A 23,310-nucleotide genomic window follows, 5' to 3' on the forward strand; every position below is an offset into this window, starting at 1 on the left:
CAGGCTCAGCGGCCATGGCTCACGGGCCAAGCCGCTCCGCGGCATGTGGGATCTTCCCGGACCGGGGCATGAACCCATGTCCCCTGAATCGGCAGGCGGACTCTCAACCACTGCGCCACCAGGGAAGCCCCCATATAGAAGATTTTAAAGCAGATTAGAAAATTGTTTCCAAGTTAAGCTTTCAAGTATGAGAGTTTTGTACTCCCATTGTTTTGGGCAACAAAATTCAATCAATCCTTATTATTCACTAACTCCTCACCTACAATTTATAGGTAAATTTAAAAGCAATACTCACCCTGCTTTCCCCGCTTATTAGCAGACACAGTAGAGTGGCAAAAAAAGTTGTTTTGCCTGCCGTGCACGTTCCCAGCTGAGGTAGAACAAGGTGACACCAGCTCTCCCACTGTAAACAAGTGTCCTTTTCCTGGTCTATTTAATGCTACACTTTCCACATTTTGTGGGTTTTTTTTTTTTCTTTTTTGATGATTTTGCTGTTTAAAATGGTCCTCAAACATAGCATTGTCTAGTATTCCCAAGCACAAGGGCGCGATGTGCCTTACATAGAAAATACTTGTGTTAGCTAAGCTTCCTTCACACAAGAGTTACAGAGCTGTTGGCCATGAGTTCAACTAATGAATCAACAATATACATTAAATAAGGTGTCTTTAAACAGACACACACATAAAACAAGGTTATGTATTGATAGTTTTACCAAAATGTGAAGAGGCTGGCAGAAACCTAATCCTGTATTTCTCCTAGGAGCAGTATTCAGTTTTGCTCAGTGTTTGCTAAGAATTTATAGACCATAACTCTTCCGAACAGAAAGAATCAACTATAACATAATGGAAATATTTTCAAACATCTCTTTTAAAAATGATGTCAAAAAAAGCAGGTACCATCTCAACTAACTGCTGGATGGTTATCTTTACCTTGAAATAACACCTTTTTTAGCAGCTTCTGCTAGGAAGCATATCTTTGTGAGCCACTTACAGAAAAAAATGTCAGCGAATCGTGACACTTGTCTTTTTGCAAAAGAAAATGTGTATTAGAACATAACTTCAAGACAGTAAAGAATGAGAACGCTGCCTTCAACTGCGTCTGAATATTCCTTTAAAACGAGAAGGCAGCTATGTTAAATCGGAGCAATGGGTAAAAGGTTTCTATTCTCCTTTTGGCATATATAAAATATGTAACTTTGCTTAAACAACACTATAGTAATATTCGACTACTTGCTGGAGTGCCATCACCATCTGATGGACAGCTCATGGTTGGGTTGGTTATGTCACTGACCCCCATCAAAAGGTGAGGACACGTTGTTACAGTATTATAACAACTCGTTGGCCTTAAAGGCAGATTCACCGGTCACCGGAGTTGTAACCTCACCGCTTTAAAGGTACAAACTGCAATCATACGAAACTATCAAATTAAATAACAGCAAGAAAGTAGTCCACGTTCGGGGGCGGTGTCAGGGGCGAGACCAGACACATGCAGCCACGCATCTAAGACTGAAGATGGACGAGCACTTCTGGCCTTGAACAGAGCGGGACTAAGGGACTTCCAAACAAGCTCACTGTGAAGCTGAACTATTCCACGGCACCGGAAACGGCAACTCCCACTTGGGGCGCTGCGGACACACGAGTCTAGGCTGCCTTCCAGGAAGCCAAAAAAAAAAAAAAAAGGAAAAGAAAGAGAAAAAGAAGGGATAGTGGAGAGCAGGGCTTCGGCCGCCGCCCACACGCCGCGCCCTCGCCTCTTCGCGGTTGCGGCCGCCGCCCTCGGCCCCCGGGCCACTCCCAGGTGGCTCAGCCCTCGGACCCCGCGGCCGGCCGGGCGCTGCCCGCCGGCGGGGACCTCAGGTGCGTACCCCGCCCCCGCCGCAGCCGCCATTAAGAGCGGGTGCTTTGCTTGGAACTTTCTCGTCCCGCGGGCCTGACGGAGGGGAGGCCTGGGGAGACCGCCCGCCCAGGCGCGCGGGCTGCAAGCAGCCCCTTCGCAGCCAGCCCGACCGGCCCCCCTAACCGGCGCCCCGCGGGCAAGGCCCGAGGAGTGGGGGTGGGGCAGTGAAGTCCTGGCGCGGGGGCAACGGTAGCACGCACGGAACGCGCATACCTCTTCCTTCTGATTGGCTGAACGGAGGCGGTGGGGGCGGGTGCTGCAGACTCTGGGCTCTCTAAGGCCTGATGTACGTGAGGTCACGCTCCAGCTGGCGTACGTGGGGATACCGCGCTGCGTGCGGACGCGCTTGATTGGTTAGTGGGGGGGCGGGTCAGACGCTGTTGCCTGGTAACTGCGCCCGGCTCCACGGCGGTGTCCCGACACCGCCCCTCACGTCGCGCACGTTGCCGAGTGGCGCGCGGTGTGGGGTTTGTCGTGGGTGTGGTCACTGGGGCGGCCACCAGTGGCCGGTTTGTTGGCAGAAAACCAACCTAAAGGTCAGAAGAAGGCTCTGGTCCTAGACTACAGTCCCTCACGATTATGATTTAGAGATAAAGGAGAAAAAAGGTTTGTAGGGCTATATTCCCCGTGCTTCGAACCCAATCTTTGCTGTTTAATAACAGCTTTATTGACATAACGCCATGAAATTCACCTTTAAAAGTGTATAATTCAGTGGTTTTTGTTTATTCACAGAGCTGTGCAACCATCACCAGTAATTCTATGAACGTTTTCGTCACCCCCAAAGAAACCCCATATCGATTAGGCAGTCATTCCCCTTTCCCATCCCCGCCCTGGACGCCGCCAATGTGCTTTGTATCCCTGCCTATTCCAGGTATTTCCTAAGGATAGAATCATCAAAGGGAGTGTTTTGGGTCTGGCTTCTTTCATTCTTTCTTATGGCTGAATAATAATTCATTGTATGGATATACCACATTTTCATCTTCCATCAATTGATGAATGTTTTTGGATTATTTCCACTTTGGGGCCATTATGAATACTGCTGTTGAACATCAGTGTTCAAGTTTTTGTGTGGACATTTGTTTTCAACTCTTGGGTACATACCAAGGAATGGAATGGCTGAGCCAAAAATGCCACCGTTTAGTTTCCTGCTGGTAATTTGAAGTAAGCAGATGTCTAAATACGGGATTGGAAATTGGCAAATTGGATATTGCTCATAGCTGCAGTCGAAGAGTTGAGCAGCCTTTTCTCTTCTTTTCTTCCACCTGGAGAGGAAGGCTTGATCTGTGTGACCGGCCACCTTGCCTTCAGTGGACACAGGGCTTGGCGCCAGGCTACTGCAGGTGTTAATGCATTTGGAGCGGGTCAACTTTCTTTCTGCCTTCCTGTTGTTTAGTGCCCCACAGCTCTGGGTCTTTGCCCACACCTGCTGCCTGGAAGCTCTCTTCTCAAGCAGAACTTGCTAACATGCTTTCAGTCTCATCCCCCAGGTTGTTGACTCAGAACCATTTCGGGGGGTTCTGGCTTTCATTTTGCCTTCATTGCCTGCTATCCTGTATCTATGCAGGTCTGTCTAACTCGAGATCGCAGGATGTGGATTTTACTCACATAAAAATCACTTTGTTTCCACCTTGTCTTTCCTGCCAGCAGTGTATGTTTTCATATAGCACGTGCTCATTACATTTTTTTAAATTTTAAACATTTGTTTGGCTAAGCTAAAGTTCTTGATTATTTGTTAAGCTTTTTTTTTTTTTTTTTCATTTAATTTGGCCATGCTGCACGGCTTGTGGAATCTTAGTTCCCCGACCAGGGACTGAACCCGTGGAGTCCTAACCACTGGACCCCCAGGGAATTCCCAAGCATTTAATTTTGACTTTTTTTTTTCATTTTTTGACATTGAAAATACATATTATGTCTAATTCTTTTCCATACTCCTTGGTCATTCCAGAAAAGTCCTGGTTGTCTTGAAATTTGTTATTATTCTTTTTCTAGGATATTTTTTCCCAGCTTGAGATATAATTGACATATAACACTGTATTCGTTTTAGGAGTACAACATAGTGATTTGACATATGTATGTACTGTGAAATGACTACCACAATAAGTTTAGTCAACATTCATCACATCACATAATTACAATTTTTTTTTCTTGTGGTAAGATCTACTCTCTAAGCAACTTTCAAATATACAGTACAGTATTGTTAACTATAGTCATCATGCCCCAGGACTAGTTTATTTTATAACTGGGAGTTTGTACCTCTTGACCACTTCAATACATTTCTGTTGAATGTTGAATAGGTACATCTGCATTTGTAGTTTCCACTTACTGTAGGCCTGGGCTGAGTCAGGGAGAAGGTGGCACCTTGGGAACTTGCTAATTAAAATCAAGGCCTCAGGGACCTGAAAAATTAACCTTTGAAAAGGTAAATTCAGAAACAGTTTAAAAAATAAAGCTGGTGTCTATTTCAAGATTTCAGAGGTTTGATAAATGGAGTGGATGACATTCCAAAATTTAAGTGGTGGAAATGAATTCTAGAATAGGGATGGGCAAATTTTTTTTGTAAAGGGTCAGATAATAAATATTTCCAGCTCTGAGGACATGTGGTCTCTGTCACATGCAACCCTGCCTTTGCAGGAAAGCAGTCAATGGACAAGATGCAAGCCAGTGAGTGTGGCTATGTTCCAATAAAACTTTATTTATAAAAATAGGTGGTAGTCTGGTTTTGATGTTTGCTTTTCATTAGTAAAATGTAACATTGAAAAGGAGAGAAAGTCCTCAAAGTTTGCTGGGAAAACTGTGAGATTTGAGAGTTGTTTCAGTTTACATCTCCAGTTTTAAAAAAGCAAAAAGTTAAGCACTATATAAAATCTGTGATCTAAATGAACAAAGCTGGTGCTTTAGATTTCAGTAGAGAAGTTAATCACCATATAGGCTTTGGGGGTTTGAACTCTGGTACAAGCTCTCATTGTCAAGGATTTTTAACTATTAGAATGCAATGATTTTGTTTCTCAGGGAAATGTCCTCAGGGTGGGAAACCACATGGTTAGCTTATAACCATGGTTCATTAGTTTGGATGTGCTATTGACACATGGTGTGTTCTAAATCATAAAATGTAAAAGACAAAGTTCCTGCCTCCATTTGCTGTTAAGTAAAGGGTGCAAACAAAGCAATAATTTTGAAACATACATTTTTAAAATTATTGCTGGTAGCACAGTTGACACCAACCAATAATAGCTTTTTTGAGTTCCACCTAGTTTCATTCTGCCTGTTATTTTATTCTCTGTTAAAGTTTTGGCATCACAGTCCTCTCAGAGATTACTGTGGTGTAATTACAGATTAGGTGCAAGCATAAGAGCCTGGAATATGCCAGTCCCTTAAGTGGGCTCAGATCTCTGGTGGCTCTCAGTGTGAGCATCTCACAACAGTGTGTCTGGTTCTACTGTTTAAAAATGCGTATTTTTCATACATCATGGCCCCTACACTACATCATTGGATGATTAATGGAAGAAACAATGACCCATGTCAACACTGCAGGGAAAACTGGCTCTGCAGGATTTAGCAAGAGGTCACAGAGAGGTCACGATGAATCCACTATTCATGTCATCAACATGAGAGTTGGCATACTGTGGCTTTGAGGGTTCCAGTAGCTGCTAGGTGACCAGCCAAGTATGTGATAAGGCTTTAGAGAGACTGCACAGTATTAAAGTTATGGCTAGACGATGTGAAATCTAAAGACATATCTATCGATGGCAAAGTTCTAAGAAAAAAGGGAAACCACCACCAAAGAGGGGATGGACTTGTGATAGACAACGCAGAGCCCACTAGGGGTGGTTGACAGATTTCAGAACTACTTACCTGAAAAAATGTGTGGTGTCGGCAAAGTTGCATCTGCTGATAAAGAGCTAGAAAAGCCTCTCCCCTAAACAATGAAAGAAATCATGGAAGAAAAATGTTCTCTCTGGGAAAGATATGTACTGCTTCCTCGGATAATGTTGACCATGCTTGAATTTGCCTTTAGGTATACCTACTTCCATTGTAAGACTCAACTCCGCTGAATGAGACATAGTCTTTTTTTTTTTTTTTAACAGTGTTTGAATTAGTTAACTCTGAAAGATAATGGTCAAGAATATATTTCTTCATCACAGTTTTAAAAAACAGTAAGGTATTAAAGAGCTTGGTTCCAGGTTTATCTTTAGAACAGTGCAAATTTACCCACGTGAGTCCTTTTTTAAAACAAATATTTTCTTTATTTTAGATAAAAATTGAACACATGTTCACTATATTTAAAAGCTTATTTAAAAATCTTTGTGAGGGGGGCTTCCCTGGTGGCGCAGTGGTTGAGAGTCCGCCTGCCGATGCAGGGGACACAGGTTCGTGCCCCGGTCTGGATTCCAATGGGAAAATTATTTTAATATTTCAACAAGTAATGCAGCTGACACGTAAAGATAAAAGAAATTGGAGTGAAACTCTAGCTTTGCCAATATTTTGCATAAATAAAAATTATTTCAAGTTGGACCTTTTAATATGAAGTAATTTAATCAGAATTCTTTTTTTTTAAAATAAATTTATTTATTTATTTTTGGCTGAGTTGGGTCATCGTTGCCGCGCGCGGGCTTTCTCTAGTTGCGGTGAGCGGGGGCTACTCTTCGTTGCGGTGTGCGGGCTTCTCATTGCGGTGGCTTCTCTTGTTGCGGAGCACGGGCTCTATGTGCAAGGGCTTCAGTAGTTGTGGCACGTGGGCTCAGTAGTTGCGGCTTGCAGGCTCTAGAGCACAGGCTCAGTAGTTGTGGTGCGTGGGCTTAGCTGCTCCGCGGCATGTGGGATCTTCCCGACCCAGGGCTCAAACCCGTGTCTCCTGCATTGGCAGGCGGATTCTTAACCACTGCGCCACCAGGGAAACCCCCAATTCAGTGGTTTTTAATATATGCATGGAGTTGGGCAGTCATCACCACAGTCAATGTTAGAACATTTTCATCACCCTGAATAGAAACCCTGTACCCTTTAGCTACCCCACCTCCCAGCCCGAAGCAACCACTAATCTACTTTCTGTCTCTATAGATTTCCCTATTCTGGACATTTCATATGCATAGACTCAGTAATATGTGGTTCCCTTGATTTTAAAATGAGGGGGCCCATAGAAGTTCAGAGGTGAAAGGAACCTTCATAGTAAGTGATTGATTTAGTCATAGAGGAGGAACCTGAGGGCCACCGCCCACTGGGCTCCCAGAACAGGTTGGTGGTCTGGGGAACCCACAACCTGGCTTTCCTGGCCCCTGCTTCTGTGAGGACCAGCCCATCATGCCTCATGCCCTGTAAGCTTGCATCACCAGCCTAAGTTGGTGTGTCCTCTGGTGTTCACTGTTAATGCCACTGTGTGATAGCAGTTTCTTTCTGGCAAAGGGAGCAGGAGAGGATGCAGCCACCGGGTTAGGGGTGCAGGGAATGTTCCATGAACAGCATTGACTAAGGACTATCCAGGGTGGACTTCCCTGGTGATCCAGTGGCTAAGACTCTGCGCTCCCAATGCAGGGGGCCTGGGTTCGATCCCTGGTCAGGGAACTAGATCCCACATGCCACAACTAAAGATTCCGCATGCTGCAACTAAAAAGAGATCTTGCACGTGGCAACGAGGATCCCGTGTGCCGCAACTAAGACCTGGCACAGCCACAAATAAATAATTTTTTTTTTTAAAAAAAGGACTATTCAGGGAAATGACCTCTTGGGACAGGCAAAGAACAGTTCAGTGAATTTCTGTTGTAATCCAGATACAGCCGTTTCTAGAGAGCAGAAAGCCCCAAACGAAATGCATCCTTCCCCATCAAGTCTGACGGGACTCAGTCCCCTCCAGCGTTCTTACCATCAAAAAGTACTAAGATGCTCTCGAAAAGTTCTGGTAATGAATAGGACCTCTCCTCGCCTGTGGCATCCCCACGGGCTGTTGGTATGGTGTCCCTCCCATTTCTTAACACACACTGAATGTGATTGACATAACAGATCTACAGCAATTGAAGGTGAGAAGTGGAAACAGCAGTAGGCAGGAAGTTGCCCAGCGTCTAGCTTTTCATGGACAAATCAACATGTTTGTAACCTGAGAATACATCTGCTCCTTTTTCTCTGTCTGGGATAATAAAGGGAAAATAAGAATTATGAATGAAAATATTCTGAGCTCCCAAAGAATCAGGATAGGGTATAATCTAAGTGCATAGTCTGGTAAGTGGCAAAAAGAGCGTGCCTTTGCTGTTTCATGCTTTGTGATACCCATTTCTTCGGCCTGCTGTACTTAGTGATCATCATGGAATCTAGATGCTAGAGGAAAGAGTTTCTAAGACTTAACACGTGTCCTTGGTGGTGCTGCTTGCTGCTTTTTCTGACTCCAGCTCTGTGGGAATAGAGTCCTTGTTATGACAAACAACATTCACAGACTTCTATCTGTTTTCAAATATGGGTATGATAACAAGTGTCAAAGAGTGTCAAAGTCTTGATATTAAGATAATTATTTAAAAGCTTCAAATTGGGACTGCCCTGGCAGTCCAGTGGTTAGGACTTCCACTGCAGGGGGCAGGGGTTCGATCCCTGGTCGGGGAACTAAGATCCTGCAAGTCTCGCAGCGTGCCTAAGTAAATAAATATTTTTTAAAATAAATAAATAAAATAAAATCTTCAAATTGAAGACTATTTCCTCACCTGTTCATGCCCAGGTCTTGCCTGTTAATTTATGTTCCTGGTATGATGTCACACTCTCATGTTCTATTTCACAATAGGGAAAGTTATAAAAAAATTTTAAGTCAAACAGTTTGCATCCTAATGGCTCTGTACATGCTAGTTAGTCTCCGTTCTTTCTTTCTCAGGAAGACCTCAGCTCTAACCTAAGAGATCCTCAAGGATCCTCAAGTGTCTTCAGAAGATCTAGATAGATGAGTAGTTATATTTTTAGAATTCCTTTTCAGCCTGCTATATCCATCCAGATTGGCTAGGGTAGGCGATGGTTAAAAACACCACCAGATTTTGGTGCATTCAAGGAGCAAGGATTTATTCCTTGCTTGCCCTAGAGGTCTCTTGTGATTGGCTGTGGGTCTGATCCACAGTTTCCCCAATCTGGAACCCAACCATATGGAACGTGGCAGATCCATTGCAGAGCAAGGAGTGTGGCAGGAACCTCTGCGTGGAAGTGACGTCATTTCCCTGACATCCTTGGCCAAGGCAAGGCACGCGGCCACATACCTTCAAGTGGGCAAGGAATTGAACCACGGGCTCTGAAAGAAACGTTTGCGAATATTTCTGAATAGCCTTATAGGACCACCGTACTTCACCCCCATAGATCCTTAGGCTTCCTCCCACATACATATTTATGTTGATCTGTTTATCTTTTGCTTACAGACATAATTAAGCCAGATACTGCAGGGGCAGGACACAGTGACAAGTGCTTACATTGTATGCTCTAGTTCAAAGAACTCTTTTTATGATGTTAGAGAAACTTTTGCAAAGAAACTTTTTAATGCTCACTTGATTTAGAGTCTGGGGAAAATTAGAATGAGCTTTCATGCAGAAGTCCTAGCAGGAAAAGGAAGGAAGGGATTTTCCCTTCCAATCTGTAATACACAAAGCCACTTCTCTCCTCTTCCTGTGTATGTGGACCAGAATATGGTGCCAGACATGGTCGTGCTGAAATCTGACAAAACGACACGGGATCCATAAAGGACCTTCCTTACCTTCCTTCCTCCTCGTCTGGGAAATAGTTAACATACCTCTCTAGCATACCTGAATTTATTTTATGAGAAGGTGATATCTAGGTTTAGTGGAAAATACACTATGGAAAGTTAGCATTGCTCTACAGAGATCTTAGGCAAAGCACTTACTGTCTCTAAGTGTTGGTTTCTTCACCTTTAAAGGAAGGGTTGAACTAGGTCACCTGTGAGGACCCTCACAGCTCTAAACATGTTGAGCAGGACACTGAATTTCTACCACTCACTTTCCTAATACTTCTCTTTCCTAGGGATCATGGCCCAAGTAGCAATGTCCACTCTGCCCATCACAAATGAGGAGTCCTCGGAGAGCAGGATGGTGGTGACGTTCCTCGTGTCTGCCCTTGAGTCCATGGTGAGATGGCTTTGCAGTTCTATAAAATGTCACGTGGTTGGATCACTGCTGAGCATCAGAACGGTGAAGCACTTCACCGACACTTTTGATGTTCAGCTTCAGTGTTACATCCTATCTGTGTGCACATATCCTTTTTTATAGGGGATGATGGGCTTGTCAGATAATTAAGAAATTTTTTTCTTACATTATGGATGGAATTGTATAAATGTAATCTCTCTAGATCTGAAAATTTAACGAAGGCCCCTCCGTTACCTTGTTTGAGAATACTTTTTGTTTAAAGTCAAAGGTAAATTAATAATCCAGGGGCAAAAAAAATAATAATCATCATCCAGGGGCTTCCCTGGTGGTGCAGTGGTTGAGAATCCACCTGCCAATGCAGGGGACATGGGTTCAAGCCCTGGTGCAGGAGGATCCCACACGCCACGGAGCAACTAAGCCCGTGCGCCACAGCTACTGAGCCCGCGTACCACAACTACTGAAGCCCACGCGCCTAGAGCCCATGCTCCGCAACGAGAAGCCACGACAATGAGAAGCCCATGCATCACAGTGAAGAGTAGCCCCCACTCACCGCAACAAAGACCCAGCCCAGCCAAAAATAAATAAATTTTTTAAAAAATTAATAATCCATTGATATGCATCTGTTTTACATCCAAAGTATAAAACTTACCTTGTGGGTGAAAATTTGAGGGGAGATTTACATAACCTCAAGGCATCTGATCACAACGTATTGATTAAAAAACGGAACATCAGTAACTTTATAAAAGTAGAGAAACCTGACAGCCACCCCCTTAATCAAGTGACCAAGGGGAACATCAGCAGTAATGGGATGGAGGGACCTCCTGAGCTGCCTGGTGGGAGGAACTGAGGAGGGGCAGTGCCACGTCCTGGCATTCCTGCCTCCAAGGAGGAAGCATAGGACAAACCCACATTTACGGACATCCTACAGAATAACTGGGCTGCACTTCCATAAACGTCAGTCTCACGAAAGACAAAGATGGAGATCTGTCTGTTCCAGATGGAAGGAGACTGGAGAGACAGGACAGCCAATAGAAAGTGCGACCCTGGACTGGATCCTGGACCAGAAAAAAATCTAGAGAGAGATTTACTTTTTCTATAAAGAACATTATTGGGTCCATTGGCAAAATACCAAACACACAGGTAACTCACTCACATACACACACGCATACCTAGACCCATCATATTTAAACTGTAGAAAACCAACTATAAAGAGAAAATTTTAAAGCAACTTAGGGTAAACTGAATAACGGCCCCCAAAGATGTCCTGTCCTCATCCCCAGAGCCTGTGAACGTTACCTTATTTGGCAAAAGAAAGTTTACAGATGTTTCTAAGCTAAGGATCTTGAGATGGGAGATTATCCTAGATTATCTGAGGGTAAATAAAAATGTTAAAAAAAAACAACAACCCTGGAATGAATTTTTTTAAAAAGCATCAGACCTATTTGAAGAGAACTAGAACTATCTTACCCCAGAACTGACCACATTCCTTCTTTTGACAAATATTCATGAAGCAGCTCCTATATGTCAAGGTCTTCTAGGTGCTGGGGCCAGAAGACTTGAGAAGACAGATAAGGTCCCCCTCACATAGATTTCATGTTCTACTTGGGGAGACAGACAATAAACAAACTCTGTGTGTGTGTATCAGTAAATACAATATTATTTTAAAATGAGGGTCAGGGGGACTTCCCTCATGGTCCAGTGGCTAAGACTCTGCACTCCCAATGCAGGGGGCCTGGGTTCGATCCCTGCTCGGGGAACTAGATCTCACACACATGCCGCAACTAAAGATCCCACATGCCGCAACTAAGACCTGCACAGCCAAATAAATAAATAAAATTTTTTTTTTAATAATTAATAAAACAAGGGTCAGAAAACAGAGGTTTAAGGGAGAGAACAGATGGTTAAGGGCGGTGGTCTGGGAGAAGTTCTCTGGGCAGTTGCCCTTTATGCAAAGACCTAGATGAAGTGAGGAAGTGAGTCAGGCCAGTAACCGGGGGCAGAGTGTTCAAAGCACCAAGAGCAGCTTGTGCAAAGGCCCCTTGGCAGGAACAAGTTTGGTGTTTTCAAGGAATATCAAGAAGTCCAGTAACACTGGAGCAGAGTGAGGAAAGAAGATGTGGTCAGAGGTCAAGTACAAGAGGGTGCAACTTCCCTTGCAGTCCACTGGTTAAGACGCTGTGCTCCCAATGCCAGGGGTCACGGGCTCAGTCCCTGGTCGGAGTAACTAAGATCCCGCATGTCACACGGTGCAGCCAAAAAAAAAAAAAAAAAGAGGCAGCTAGTGACCAGATCATATCAAGACTGGGACTTTTTCCCTCAGGTAGTGGGAAGGCATTGGAAGGTTTTGAGCAAAGGAGTGATGGCAGTGGCGGGGGGTGTTTGTGTCAAAAGTCGATGACTGTGGAACACGAGTGGAAGCAGGGAGACCAGTTTGCAGGCCATGGTTCACGTGGGAGGTTTTGGTGGCCTGGACTAGGGTGGGAGTGGCGGAGATAAGAAGCAATGGGACCACAAAGATCTGATGAAGGTAGAGTTGCTAGGACTTACTGACGGATTGGATGGGAGCTATGACATTTTCTTAAGAAAATCAAGTTTTGTGTGTGTGTGGTAGGATATATATATATACACACGACGTAAAATTTACCATCTTCACCATTTTTAAGTGCACAGTTCAGTGGCATTAAGTACCTTCACACTGCTGTGTGACCCTCACCACTGCCCATCTCCAGAACTTTTTCATCTTCTTAAACTGAAACTCTGCCCTCATTAAACAGTTATTCTCACTCACCCCTTCCTCGAGCCTTCAGAAACCGAGGTGTGTGTGTGTCTGTGTGTGTGTGTTTTAATAAAATGTTATCGTACTTAGGAATACTTTTACTATTTACAGAAAAGCTGGAGACTTCCCTGGTGGTCCAGTGGTTAGGACTCTGCTTTCACTGCAGGGGGCCCGGGTTCGATCCCTGGTTGGGGAAATAAGATCCCACAAGCCGCGTGGCCTGGCCAAAAACATAAATAAATAAAAGCTGTAAAGATCATACAGAGAGCCCCCACATACTCCTCACCCATAACTTACATATCTGTGGCACGTTATATATAACTATGGTACATTTGCCGAAACTAATAGATCAATACCGTACATCACTATTAACCAACTCCAGACTTCACTCGAATTTCATCAGCTTTTCCACTGATGTCCTTTTTCTGCTCCAGGCTCCACCCTGTGATCCCACATGGCATTTAATCATCCTGTCCTCTTAGGCTCCTCTGATCTGTGACAGTTTCTCAATCTCTTTTTTTTTGCGGTACGCGGGCCTCTCACTGTTGTGGCCTCTCCCGTTGCGGAGCACAGGCTCCGGATGCGCAGGCTCAGCGGCCATGGCTCACGGGCCCAGCCGCTCCGCGGCATGTGGGATCTTCCCGGACAGGGGCACGAACCCGTGTCCCCTGCATCAGCAGGCGGACTCTCAACCACTGCGCCACCAGGGAAGCCCCTCCTATTTTTGATGACTTTGACAGTTCTGCAGAGTTCCGGTCAGGTATTTTATCGAATCTCCTTCCGTTTGGGTTTCTCTGATGTAGCCCTCCTGTTTAGACCAGGGTTATGGAGTTTTGGAAAGAAGACCGGAGAGGTGAGATACCTCATCTTCTCATCACATCGCGTCAGGGGTGCGTGGCACCAACGTGTCACTGGTGAGGCTCATCTGGATCACTGGGTCAGGGTGGCACGATGGTATAAAAGAATTTATACCCTTTGAGTCAGGTGAGCCACTGACATGATTCCAGCCCATGGAAATAAACGTGTCTGGAAATGTTTACATCCTTGGAATTTTTTTTTTTTTGAGGTACAATTGACATACAAGTTGGATGTTTATTGCAGTGTTATTTGTACCGGGAAAATAACTTCAGTAATGTCATGGTTAACCTATGGCATATACATAGGATAGAATATTATATATTCATTCAAACATCAGGTTTTTCAGGATTATAAATGCTCAGAAACAATGAAAAGTGAATAAAGCAGAATGCCAACCTATATACAGTAGAATGTTTCTAATTTTGTTTTTAAAAATTGTGTGTGCATATTTTAAAATGTGAATAGTGGGTAATTTTAGGTAATGGAATTAGAGGTGATTTCTTTTTCTGTGTACTTTTCTGTATCTGCTAAAATTTTTGTAACAGTATATATCATAATGAGAAAAAAAATGCTTTTAAAAAGATATTTTCTACCAATGATGACCTAAGTAAGACTAAAGATTGATAACGTCACCTAATACCAGATTCTATACTTTAGATAAAGAGCTGAATTTTTGGTTCATTTGACACAGAGATAGATTTGCCATGAAGTTAATGGAGCTTAAAAGCTTCTGAGCACCTGCCTTGCACTGGCCACTTCCATGGCCTTGGGGGATCCTAGCAACATATGCACATATGTTTTTGTAAAATTTGCTGAAGTGAGATCTTTTCACCACATCAGTTAAGGTTGCTGTCTCCTGTTCTGCCTTCCTCTTTCTGTCACAAGCCCTGTGTTAACTTCCTCTTGCTGCTATAACAAATTACACAAACTTAGAGGCTTTAAACGTCACACATTTATCTGACGACGGTTCTGGAGTTCAGAAGGCAGAAAGTGGGTTTTACAGAGCTAAAATCAAGGTGTCAACAGGCTGTGCTCCTTCTGGAGGCTCCCAGGGAGAAACTGTGCCTTGCCCTTCCCAGCTCCTCGGGCTGGAATTCCTTGACCTGTGGTTCCTTCCAGCAAGGGCACCAATGTGCCCTTGGATTCCCTTGTCATTCCCTTCTGCCTCCTTCTTTTTATACTAGGATCCTTGTGGTTTCATTAGGGGACCCCTGTGGCCCCACCCAGATAATCAAGATAATCTCATCTCGGGCTTCCCTGGTGGCGCAGTGGTTAAGAATCCGCCTGCCGATGCAGGGGACACGGGTTCGAGCCCTGGTCCGGGAAGATCCCACATGCCGCTGAGCAACTAAGCCCGGGGGCCACAACTACTGAGCCCGCGTGCCACAACTACTGAAGCCTGCATGCCTAGAGCCCATGCTCTGCAACAAGAGAAGCCACTGCAATGAGAAGCCTGCACACAGCAACGAAGACCCAAGGCAGCCAAAAATAAATTAATAAAATTAAAATTGGAAAACCTTTAATTAAAAAAAAAAGACAATCTCATCTCAAGATCCTAACTGTAATCACATCTGCAAAGTCCCTTTTGCCTGTAAGGTAACATAACAGGCTCTGGGGATTAGGACGTAGACATCTTTAGGGGCCATTATTCTGCCCCCCATAAGCCACTGTGTCAGGTGATGTTTGAGTGGAGATGGGCATTTTGGGAGTCTCAAGAAGGGGAAGCTGGGTTGGAGATAACATTTAGTCTTAGTTTAGTGGTAAGTATTACGTGGCTTGATGTTATTTCTGTGTCTGGGTAAATTATTGCTAGATGTCCTGGTATAGGAATGGTTTCCAGGAATAATCCAATTGTCAACTTTTCCGGTAACTCGACATCAAGGGACAAGACCCGAGGTCATATTGTGGTGTGAACATGTTCCCAACTCCAAAAGTATGTGGGTAGTAGAGGAGAAACAAGGTTTTAAATGTACAGAGCCAGCAGCTAGTCTGTGGAAAATTCTTCCAGTCGTTAAATGGGTGTAATTGTCAACAGAGGATTTGTTTTTCATCGATGCATTGTCAAAACGGAAGTTCCCTCTGGTCAGGAACATACTCAGTAACATAGTGTATTCAGTTATAAATACACCAAACATTCTTTTAAATTGCTGAAAGGAACTACATAAAGTAGAATTTATCAGAATTCTTGTCTGTAGCACCACGAAGAACAGCAAGTGTGTCTGTGGTATGAATTTTCATGTTTCATTCATCCTGATCATCAATAATAAAAAGGTAATCAATCACATTGGAGGAAACATTAAATTATCTCTATTCTCTTCATAGAAAATGATATTATGAAATTTTTGTCACAGGAAGAGGCAGATTCTGCAGCCAAAGATGTAGGGAAAAAAGGCACATGAGACAGGCGTGTCAAGATTCTGCACTCAGTTCCAACATGGGTGTTTTCCCCACACTAACAAGCAATTCTTAGACACCAGCTGGGTGTCCTACCATTCACCTCAATCCTGACACTGTTTACCTAGAGAGAGCATCAGATTCCACAGGTTAAGGGCTCAGTCCTACAAGACTGTCTTCCCTACCCCTCCCCCAACTTCAGATGCCATTGGCAAGCCCGCATCGTCACCTGTGCGTCTGACCAACCCACTATAGATTGGAGGGTCCCACGTGCCCCTCCTCGGGTTCGATTAATTTGCTAGAGCTGCTCACAGAACTCAGAGAAGCATTTGATTTACTAGACTGTTATAAAAGGATATATATAACTCAAGGACAGAAAGATGGGAGAGATGCACAAGGCAAGGTGGGGAAAGGGGAACAGAGCTTCCATGCCCTCTCCAAGTGCACCACTCTCCCTAAATCTCCACTTGTTCATCAATCCTTTTGTCTTTTCCTTCATTACCTAGGGATGATGGATTAAACCACTGGCCATTGATTCAATCTACAGCCCCTCTCCCCTCCCCAGAGGTCAGGGGGGTGGGACTGAAAGTTCCCACCTTCTAATCACCTGGTTGGTTTTCCCAGCAGCCAGCCCCCATCCTTAGGCTGGTCCCAAAGTCACCTCATTAACAAAGCAAAAGACACCTTTATCTCGCTCTTAGAAAATTCCAAGGGTTTTAGGAGCTTTGTGCCAGAAACAGTGGAAGACAACCAAATATATACATTTCTTATTATAAATCACAAACATCATCACAGGTGCTGAATAAAAATCTTCTTCTCGTGGTTTTATGATGTTAATGGTATTTGCTTGATAAAATTTGTGTGTTTTTTTTTTCTTGGTGGTTTTTCTCATTCTAAAGAAATATTTGTTTTGTACCTAATTTTGTACTTTTTTTCTTAAGGCAGACCTCACAGCCCCCACAAAAATCCAGATCTGCCCTTGCAGATAACATTTCATTCTTTTTTTTCCCATTTCAGTGTAAAGAACTGGCCAAGTCCAAGGCGGAAGTGGCCTGCATTGCAATGTATGAAACAGACGTGTTTGTCGTTGGCACAGAGAAAGGACGTGCTTTTATCAATGCCAGAACGGATTTGCAGAAGGATTTTGCAAAATACTGTAGGTGTTAACAATTTTATCCTTTGTATTCATAAATCTTAGAATTTTGGCAGGCAAGACTTATGTATTATTTTCTTCTAAGACGTCATCAGCATTATCCTGAAACTGGTTCTGACACATCCCTTTGACGTAGCAAAACACTGACTCCAAGAAGCATGGTCAATGTATTTTACACTGTATCCTCTGCAGGGCCCTGGTTTTGTAGAATACATTTGAAGAACATAGAGGAAACTGTCTTTCATTCCTAAAATAAAACCAAATTGAACAAAAATACTCTTATTTTACTCCTTCCCAAAGGAAAGGGAAAAACTCCTTCAAGGCCTATTCGGTTTTTCTTTCAGTTAATAGCCATTATACTCCTTTGTCTTTTTTTTTTTTTTTTAAATGTAGGACTTTCAGGGCCTTCAGTGTACCAATATGTGTTACAAGGAGCATCAGTGAGCATATGTGGTCATCTGTGAGCTAAACTAGTCTAGTGTGTTAAAACCTACACGCTGTATAATGATTATCTCTACCACTGTAGGTCATCTGCCAGGTATTGAATTAGCAATTTTGTATTCCCTGGAACCAAGAAAGGAAAAAAAAAAAAAGTTTATCAGAGGGTGTGTGTGTGTGTAGGGGGATATGGATATAGATACATAGATGTCTCCAAGGGTTGGCAAAGGATGTATATATCCTCTCTCTATATGTATACAGTTGACTCTTGAACAACATGGGTTTGAATTGTACAGGTCCATATATATTTGCACAGGTCCATATATATTTGGAATTTTTTCAATAGTAAATACTACAGTACTACAACATCTGTGGTTAGTTGAAAGCACAAATGAGGAACCGTGGATACGGAGGAAACGTGGATACTGGAGGCCGACACTAAATTATACGCAGATTTCCGCCAGCACCCCTACCCTCATGTTGTTCAAGGGCCAACTGTATACCATTTTACTACAAAACAAACCTATATCTATAAAAGATCATATATATATATATATATATATAGGAGAGAGGGTGATTGATTCGGACTGACTTTTAAGACCAAACTTAGGGTCTCTACTATCAAGAAGATTAAAAAAATGAAGCAATCTTTAAATAAGATGGTGAGTATGTAATTGATGAACAAGAAGGGTATGCTCAGATCAATGTCAGCTGCCAACTGGATTTCTAATCGTTGAAATTGAATCACAGATTTTTAAAACATTTTCACAGTGCATGCTAATTTTTCATATATAAAGTTATTCATATTTCTCTGAATATGTTTTCTCTCTTTTTTCCTTGATAAATCTTGTAAGGCATTCACCTATTTTAATTAAATTTCCAATAAGACAACTTTTGGCTTTGTGATTTTGTCTATTGTTTCTTTGTTTTCTTTGTCATTTATTTCTGCTCTTTATTATTTCCTTATTTAATTGACTTTAATTGCTTTGCTTTTCTAGCTTCTTGATTTGGTAGCTTAGGTCATTGAGGTTTTTAAAAAAATATTTAAAGGGATCATTTTTCCTTTAGGTTCTGCTTTAGCTGTAATCCTCAGACTTTGATATGTTGTGTTTTATTATGATTTTGTTCAAAGTATTTTCTAAGAACCCTAGTAATTTCTTTTTGACCCATGGTTACTGAGAAGCGTGTTGATTAATTTCCTAATATCTGGAAATTTGGGGATTATTGATTTCTAGTTAAATCCCATTGTGATTTCTAGTTAAATCCCTTTTGAGTTTATCAAGCCCTAATTTATCACTTAGCACATGATTTATGTTGGTGACTAGTCCATGCACCCTTGAAAAGAATTTAGATTCTGCAGTTAACAGACCAATCAGGTCAAGTTGTTAAATGTTATTCAGTTCATCTGTATCATTTCCAATTTTCGCCTATTATCTCATCCGTTATTGATAGAGGACTGTTAAAATAGCCAACTATATTGCATATTTGTTCCTCCCTTTGGTTACTACATTTTACTTCACACATGTTGAAGATACGAATATGAACGTTATTAGATATAAATTTAGGATTGTAATGTTTTCCTGCTGAATTGACCCTTGTTTTCCTCACAAAATATTCCTCTTTGTTTCATTTATCCTCCTGATCTTGAAGTCTCCTTTGTCTTGTATTAATATAGCCTCACCAGCTTTCTTATGACTAATATTTGCATAGCACGTCCTTTTCTATTCATTTACTTTCAGCTCTCTGTACTTTATATTTAAACTATGTCTCTTGTAAACATGCAGTTAGGTCTTTTTTGTAAAAACCAGTCTGAAAATCTGACTCTTGGATTGTTTCATCCATTTACATTTAATGTCATCATTTATATGGTTTAGTTTAAGGCTTCTATGTTGCTGTTTCTTTTCTATTCATCTCATATATTCTTTGTTCCTTTGAGACTTTCCTGCGTTATTTTATTTCTTATTTTTTTAATAAATTAATTTTCTTTCTTTATTTATTTTGGCTGCATTGGGTCCTCGTTGCTGCATGCCTGCTTTCTCTAGTTGTGGCCAGTGGGGGCTACTCTTCATCGTGGTACACGGGCTTCTCATTCTGGTGGCTTCTTTTGTTGCAGAGCATGGGCTCTAGGCACGTGGGCTTCAGTAGTTGTGCATGTGGACTCAGTAGCTGTGGCTCGTGGGCTGTAGAGCACAGGGTCAGTAGTTGTGGCACACGGGCTCTGTTGCTCTGTGGCATGTGGGATCTTGCCAGACCAGGGATCGAACCCATGTCCCCTGCACTGGCAGGTGGATTCTTAACCACTGCACCACCAGGGAAACCCCCTGTGTTATTTTAGATCGAGAAATTTTTTGTATTATATTTTATCTCCTCTATTGACATTTTAGCTCTTTTAGGTTTTTTTTTTTTTTTTTTTGGTTATTCTTGGGATTATAATATGCCCTCCTAATTTGTCACAGTGAACCTAAAATTACTATTTTTCTACTACACCTACAATGTAAGAACCTTAAACAGTATAATTCTGTTTACTTCTGTCTAGCCCTAATATGTTAGAAATCCTGCAACACCTTATGATGTTTGTTTTAAGCAACCACTTTCCAAAATTTTTTAAAATAATCTTTTATATTTACCTACATATGTACCCTTTCTAATACCCCTTTTTCCTTCTTGTAGCTCTGGATTTCCATCTGGAATTATTTCCCTTCAGCCTGAAGAACTTTCTTTAGCATTTCCTTTAGTGTGGGTCTAATAGTAAGAAACCCTCTCTGATTTTGTTTATCAGAAAATGTATTTACCTTGCCTTCATTTGTGTGTGTGTGTGTGGTTTAAAAAAAACCATAAAATTTACCATTAAACCACATTTATGGGTATGGTAGTTCAGTAGTGTTGAGTACATTCACATTGTTGTGAAACAGATCTCCAGAACTCTTTCAGCTTGCGGATCTGAAGCTCTGTATCCACTAAATAAACAATTCCCTTTCCCCCACTCCCTTGGCCCCTGATAACCACCATTCTCCTTTGTTTCTGTGAGTGTGACTATTTCACATACCTCATCTAAGTAGAATCATAGAGTACTTACACTACTAATGCCTGGATTATTTTACTTTGGGCATAGCGTCCTGAGGTTTCAGCCATGTTATAGCATGGAATGGGACTCAGTCTGCCTTCAAACACCTCTAATGAATTTTTCAGTTCAGTTATCGGATTCTTCAGCCCCAGAAGTGCCGTTTGGTATTTTTATAGTTCCTCTTTGTCAGTACTCTCATTTTGTTCATGTATCATTTAGTTGTCTTTCTATACTCTCTTTTAGTGCATTGAGGATCTTTATTTTAAATTCTTCGTCAGGTAGTTCATAGATCTACATTTCTTGAGAATTGGTGTCTGGAGTTCTATTTTGTTCCTTTGAGTGGGCCTTGTTTCCCTGCTTCTCTGTATGCCTTGTAATTTTTCTTCCCCCCTGGGGAAAAAAACAACCACCATTTGAAAAAACAACCACCTCTCACAGTCTTTGCTTACTGGCTCGGTGCGGGAGAAGACCACCCATCAGCCCTGCTGGCTGTTCTAGAACCTCTCAAACCTTTTTGAATCTCTTTCGCCCCCTGGTGTCTCCCACAGAACTGCAGCTCTGAGTTAAGTCAGTGCTCTGAGTCAGGCAAGATATAAATCAGTTCCTCCAGTAACCCCCCAGACAAGCCAGAATGTTGGACACACAGTCCACTCTTTTGTTTCCACGTCAAGGGAGGAGCCTCAGTCTGGGGGTTCCTTCGCAGCTGCTCTGCACTATGCCACGTAGAGGGAGAAGCATGGATAGGCACAGCAAATGCTGCAAACCTTCCTACCCCTGTGCTAAAATCTCTTCTTGGTTTTCCAATGGCTGGGGTGCCATAGCATCTCAGCTGGTCTGCAGAGTTCTCACAGAGGTGTTCTGGTCCGTATATTGTTAATTTGGTGTATCTGTGGAGGAAGGAAGGCCCATTGCTTCCTAGTCTGCCATCTTGCCAACATCATTCTCCTTGCTTTCATTTCTGAAGAATTTTTTTTTTTGAAGTATAGTTGATTTACAACATTATGTTAGTTTCAGGTGTATGGCAAAATGAATTCAGTTATACATATATTTATATATTCTTTTTGAGATTCTTTTCCATTATGGGTTATTACAAGATATTGAATATAGTTCCCTGTGCCACACAGTAGGTCCTTATTGTTTTTTGAAGACTGCTTTTACTTGATATAGAATCTGGCTTGACAATTTTTTTCCTCCAGCCCTTTTTTTTCTCTTTTGACCGCATCGCGTGGGTTGCGGGATCTTAGTTCCCCGACTAGGGATTGAACCTGCGCTTTAAGCAGTGCAAGCATGGAGTGCTAACCATTGGACGACCAGGGAATTCTCTTCCTCCAGCCCTTTCAAAGTTTCATTCCATTTCCTCCTGGTTGCCACTGTTTGAGATAACAAAGTCAGGTTCAAATTCTTATTTTTGTTCCCCTGAAGGTAATGTATCTTTTTCCCTAGCTCTGTCTCATCTTTGGTTTTCAGCAGTTTGGCCATGAAATGCCTATTTATAGCGTTCTTTGTCTTTACCCTACTTGGTCTGTGGAGCTTACTGAATCTGCATGTTGACGTCTTCATCAATGTTGGACATTTTTGGCCATTCATATCTCTTCAAATATTTATTCTGATTCTCTTCTTAATTTACACAGAGAAGGAAATTTGCTATTTAATGTTGTTTTTTTTTTGAATTATCTTTGGCTGCATTGGGTCTTCGTTGCTGCACGCGGGCTTTCTCTAGTTGCGTTGCGCGGGCTTCTCATTGTGGTGGCTTCTCTTGCCCTGGAGCACAGGCTCTAGGCGGGCAGGCTTCAGTAGTTGCAGCACGTGGGCTCTAGGGTGCGCGGGTTTCAGTGGTTGTGGCTCATGGGCTCTAGAGCGCAGGCTCAGTAGTTGTGGCGCACGGGCTTAGTTGCTCCACGGCACGTGGGATCTTCCAGGACCAGGGTTTTAACCCGTGTCCCCTGCATTGGCAGGCAGATTCTTAACCACTGGGCCATCAGGGAAGTCTGGCAGATGGATTCTTAACCACTGCATCACCAGGGAAGTTCAGAAATTTGCTATTTATTGTCTCACAAGTCATCAAGGCTCTGTTCCTTCCCCCCCCTCCACTTTTTCTTTTTGTATTCAAGTTTCAGATTGGATAGTTTCTATTGGCATTTCTCTGAGGGCACTGATTCTTCCTTCAGCCGTATCCAGGGTGCTGTTAAGTCCATCTGGTGAAATTTTCATTTCCGATTATTTTCCATTTCTAAAATCGCGTTTTCTTTCTTCCTTTCCTGGTTAGCATTTTCATTTCTCTGTTGCAATTTCCCTTATATTAATTTGTTGTGTTCACCACCCCTATAAAAGGTCTTTCATGTGTTTATAGCAGTTGTTTTAGTCCTTATCTGGTAATTTCAACATCTGGGTCATTTCTGGTTCTACGTCTATAGATTTTTTTTTTTCTGTCTTGGTCATGGGTCACATTTTCCTGCTTCTTCACATTCCTACAAATCCTTCATTTTATACTGGGTATTATGCATGATATGTTGTAAAAATCTGCTAAGTAAAATTGCATTTTGTTCTGGCAGGCAGTTAAGTTACTGGCAGGTCACCCTGTCCCCATGTGGATGAGAGTTGCCCTTGGCCCTAGAACATC

The 23,310-nt window shown here is 42.5% G+C and overlaps 1 protein-coding gene across 1 annotated transcript in view; it reads left to right on the forward strand.

Annotated features, from left to right (window-relative positions):
- Window positions 1–1,457: 1,457 nt before the first annotated feature.
- LOC112401115 (general transcription factor II-I repeat domain-containing protein 2) overlaps window positions 1,458–23,310 on the forward strand; it is a 53,930-nt gene continuing 32,077 nt past the window's right edge. The window contains exons 1-3 of the mRNA XM_024747195.1: window positions 1,458–1,856; window positions 9,886–9,989; window positions 17,053–17,191. Coding sequence (XP_024602963.1) covers window positions 9,891–9,989; window positions 17,053–17,191 — 238 coding nt within the window. The 5' untranslated portion in view covers window positions 1,458–1,856; window positions 9,886–9,890. The remainder of the gene's footprint in view (window positions 1,857–9,885; window positions 9,990–17,052; window positions 17,192–23,310) is intronic.

Source organism: Neophocaena asiaeorientalis, unplaced genomic scaffold, assembly GCF_003031525.2.
Source record: "Neophocaena asiaeorientalis asiaeorientalis breed wild unplaced genomic scaffold, Neophocaena_asiaeorientalis_V1.1 scaffold607, whole genome shotgun sequence".
Classification (NCBI taxonomy): domain Eukaryota; kingdom Metazoa; phylum Chordata; class Mammalia; order Artiodactyla; family Phocoenidae; genus Neophocaena; species Neophocaena asiaeorientalis.